The following is a 3411-nucleotide window of genomic DNA, read 5'->3' on the forward strand; positions in this document are numbered from 1 at the left end:
GAATAGTGAAGTGGGAAGAGGGAATATGCACGAAAGATGGCATACGGAAGGTCGAGCGTAAGCAACTAGATGGAATAGTGCCACGCAAACTCTCTCGATCGCTCGCGTGCGTGCTGTTCACTTGTTTTTTGTCTCTGCAGGACATCCTCGCGAAGATGAAGAGCTGTTACCACGCGGGTGACCCTCCGTCGTGCGGCGCGCCCGCGCTGTTCACTTGTCTAGCCATGCTCACTTGTTTTTGTCTCGGCAGGACATCCTCGCGAAGATGAAGAGCTGTTACCATGCGGGTGACCCTCCGTCGTGCGGCGCCCCCCCGCTGTTCACTTGTCTAGCCATGCTCACTTGTTTTTGTCTCGGCAGGACATCCTCGCGAAGATGAAGAGCCGCCACCACGCGGGCGACCCTCCGTCGTGCGGCACGCCCGCGCTGTTCACTTGTCTAGCCATGCTCACTTGTTTTTGTCTCGGCAGGACATCCTCGCGAAGATGAAGAGCCGCCACCACGCGGGCGACCCTCCATCAGGTGGCGCTCCCGGCGGAGCGATGGACGTCGTCTCCGTCACCGACCCGGGACAGACGAGCGAGACGTACCGCATGCGCAACATCAACAACGGAGCATTCGGCGTTCCGCACGATGGCACCACCGTGCTCGAGGACTCGGAGCTCAGCGGTTTCGCGCTCGTCATCAACGGGCACAGTCTGGTAGGTGGCGCCGGCGGTGGCGGCGGAGGTGGTATGAGGGGCGTCGTCGCGAGTCGTCGTCGTTCGTGCCATTTTTTTTCCATCGCGAGGCGTCGTTAAGAAAATCTCAACTTTGGAGCGATGTTAGTAGATTCTAGCGCATTTGTTAGAAACACTATGAGAGTTTGTAGGCCGGTGTCCCCTCTGAACACTTACGAAATTTAGAACTACGAATTTTTAACACTTTGAAGTATTTTTTTATACTATTTTAAGTATTTCTTAGTACAAACCTGAATTTGCCATGACAAACGTGGTTGCGTTAACACGCGTATTGCGCAGGTGTTTTTTACTATGTTGTCACCATTAATGAGTGCATTTCAGAGGTGTCTTGTGTACCACATCGTCACCGTTAACACAGTATTAATGCGTTAATGCGTATATTCGCAGGTGTTTGCGTGCCACGTCGTCACCGTTAACACAGTATTAACGCGTTAATGCGTACATTCGCAGGTGTTTGCGTACCACGTCATCCCCGTTAACACAGTATTAACGCGTTAATGCGTACATTCGCAGGTGTTTGCGTGCCACGTCGTCACCGTTAACACAGTATTAATGCGTTAATGCGTACATTCGCAGGTGTTTGCGTGCCACGTCGTCACCGTTAACGCAGTATTAATGCGTTAATGCGTACATTCGCAGGTGTTTGCGTGCCACGTCGTCCCCGTTAACACAGTATTAACGCGTGCATTCGCAGGTGTTTGCTCTGGAGGAGAAGATGGAGCTGTTGTTTCTGGAGGTGGGCTGCATGTGCAAGGCTGTGATCTGCTGCCGCGTGACGCCGCTACAGAAGGCTCTCGTAGTCGACCTCGTGAAGAAACACAAGAAGGCCGTCACGCTCGCGATCGGTGACGGCGCCAACGACGTCAGCATGATCAAGAGTAGGTTGTCTTCTCTTCTTCCTCTGCGCGCGTGTGCGTAGGTTCTCTCCCCCTTCTTCTTCTGAGCGGGTTTCAACACGCCTACACCCATATCTTCTCACACCAATTCCACCCCCCACTGCCGCGCACCAACATCCTGCAGTGTAGCCAGCATGATCAAGAGTAGGTTCCCTCCCCTTCTTCGGCTGCGAGTGGGTTTCAACAGGCGCAACAACACCCACACCCCTCAGCCCTCACACCACCCTCGTTGCCCTCCCCTGCGCGTGTCACGCTGCATTACGCTGCATCGTCAGAATGATCAAGAGTAGGTTCTCTGCGCTTCTTCCTCTGGGAGTGGGTTTTAACACGTGCACCCACACGCATCGGCGGACCGGAACGAATAACACATCTCACGCAGCCTACCACAATGCCCCCCGCATAAAACGCTCTCTTGTTTTCAGCGGCATACCCTCCGCAATGCCTCTCTTGTAACAATGCTCTTTTGTTGTTTTCAGCGGCACATCCTCCACAGTGCCCCCTGTGTAACGACGCCCTTTTGTTGTTTTCCAGCAGCGCATATTCCATATTGCCCCCTGCAAAATGACACTCTCTTGTTAACGACGCTCTCTTGTTGATGACGCTCTCTTGTTAACGACGCTCTCTTATTAATGATGCTCTATTGTTAATGACGCTCTCTTGTTAACGACGCTCTCTTGTTAATGATGCTCTCTTATTAATGACGCTCTCTCGTTGTTTTCTGTGGCGCATCCTCCGCACTGCCCCTCTCATTACGACGTTCTCTTGGTAATGACGCTCTTGTTAATGATGCTCTCTTGTTAATGACGCTCTTGTTAACGACGCTTTCTTTTTTTCGCAGCGGCGCACATCGGCGTCGGCATCAGTGGGCAGGAGGGCATGCAGGCGGTGCTGTCGTCGGACTTTGCGCTCGCGCAGTTCCGCTACCTCGAGCGTCTGCTGCTCGTGCACGGCCGCTGGTCGTACTTCCGCATGTGCAAGTTCCTCGAGTACTTCTTCTACAAGAACTTTGCGTTCACGCTCTGCCACTTCTGGTTCGCCTTCTACTGCGGCTTCTCGGCGCAGGTGGGTTGACGACGATAGCACGAAGGATAGTACCATAGTACGATAGACGATAGTATAATAATTATCCTAATTTCGATAGTGATATGGTTACAAGTTACAATAATGATTATGATGATGATGATTTTGCTGAGGCAGATGGTTAACTGACAGCCAGATTTCTTTCTCGCTTCGAATTTTAATCATCATGTTGATGATCACGATGACAATATTGATGTAGACGAGACCTGGAACATTGTACTTGCAATTACCTAGCAATTACCATGAGTGCTCTCTGTCTGCCTGGCGAGACTGCATGTGCGTGTGGGAAGCATGATATTACGAGACGCGTAACGCGATGCGACCGTGAACCTCGTGTGCGTGTACGTGAGCTGCTATTTTTTTGTCGTACTAAACCATAATAACTAGTAATACTATTGCTGCTAGTTGCTATGGTTTTTACGTCTAGTACCACCTGGTACAATGTCATAAATATAGCGTGCGTGATTTAATTTTAATAAAAGTACGTACACTTGGGGTACCTGGCTGCCCTGGTGTCATCGCTTGTCACTCGTTAAGCTAGCACTTTTGATTAAGAACTGTTTTTGTATTACTCCACTGACGGCGAGGAGCTTGCAAGCTCATGTTGATATAACTTTGACCAACGTACCGTATTTAAATTAATTAAAGTGATTACGTCACGAATTTTCTATGGTAAAATTTGTAAAAATTTTGGT

The 3411-nt window shown here is 50.5% G+C and overlaps 1 protein-coding gene across 1 annotated transcript in view; it reads left to right on the forward strand.

Annotated features, from left to right (window-relative positions):
• Nucleotides 1–2707, forward strand: part of LOC106816699 (phospholipid-transporting ATPase ID-like) — a 15384-nt gene extending 12677 nt beyond the window's left edge. The window contains exons 6-8 of the mRNA XM_014821318.1: nt 471–701; nt 1435–1618; nt 2475–2707. Coding sequence (XP_014676804.1) covers nt 471–701; nt 1435–1618; nt 2475–2707 — 648 coding nt within the window. The remainder of the gene's footprint in view (nt 1–470; nt 702–1434; nt 1619–2474) is intronic.
• Nucleotides 2708–3411: the final 704 nt, after the last annotated feature.

This window comes from Priapulus caudatus, unplaced genomic scaffold (genome assembly GCF_000485595.1).
Source record: "Priapulus caudatus unplaced genomic scaffold, Priapulus_caudatus-5.0.1 Scaffold1458, whole genome shotgun sequence".
In the NCBI taxonomy this organism is placed as follows: Eukaryota; Metazoa; Priapulida; class Priapulimorpha; order Priapulimorphida; family Priapulidae; genus Priapulus; species Priapulus caudatus.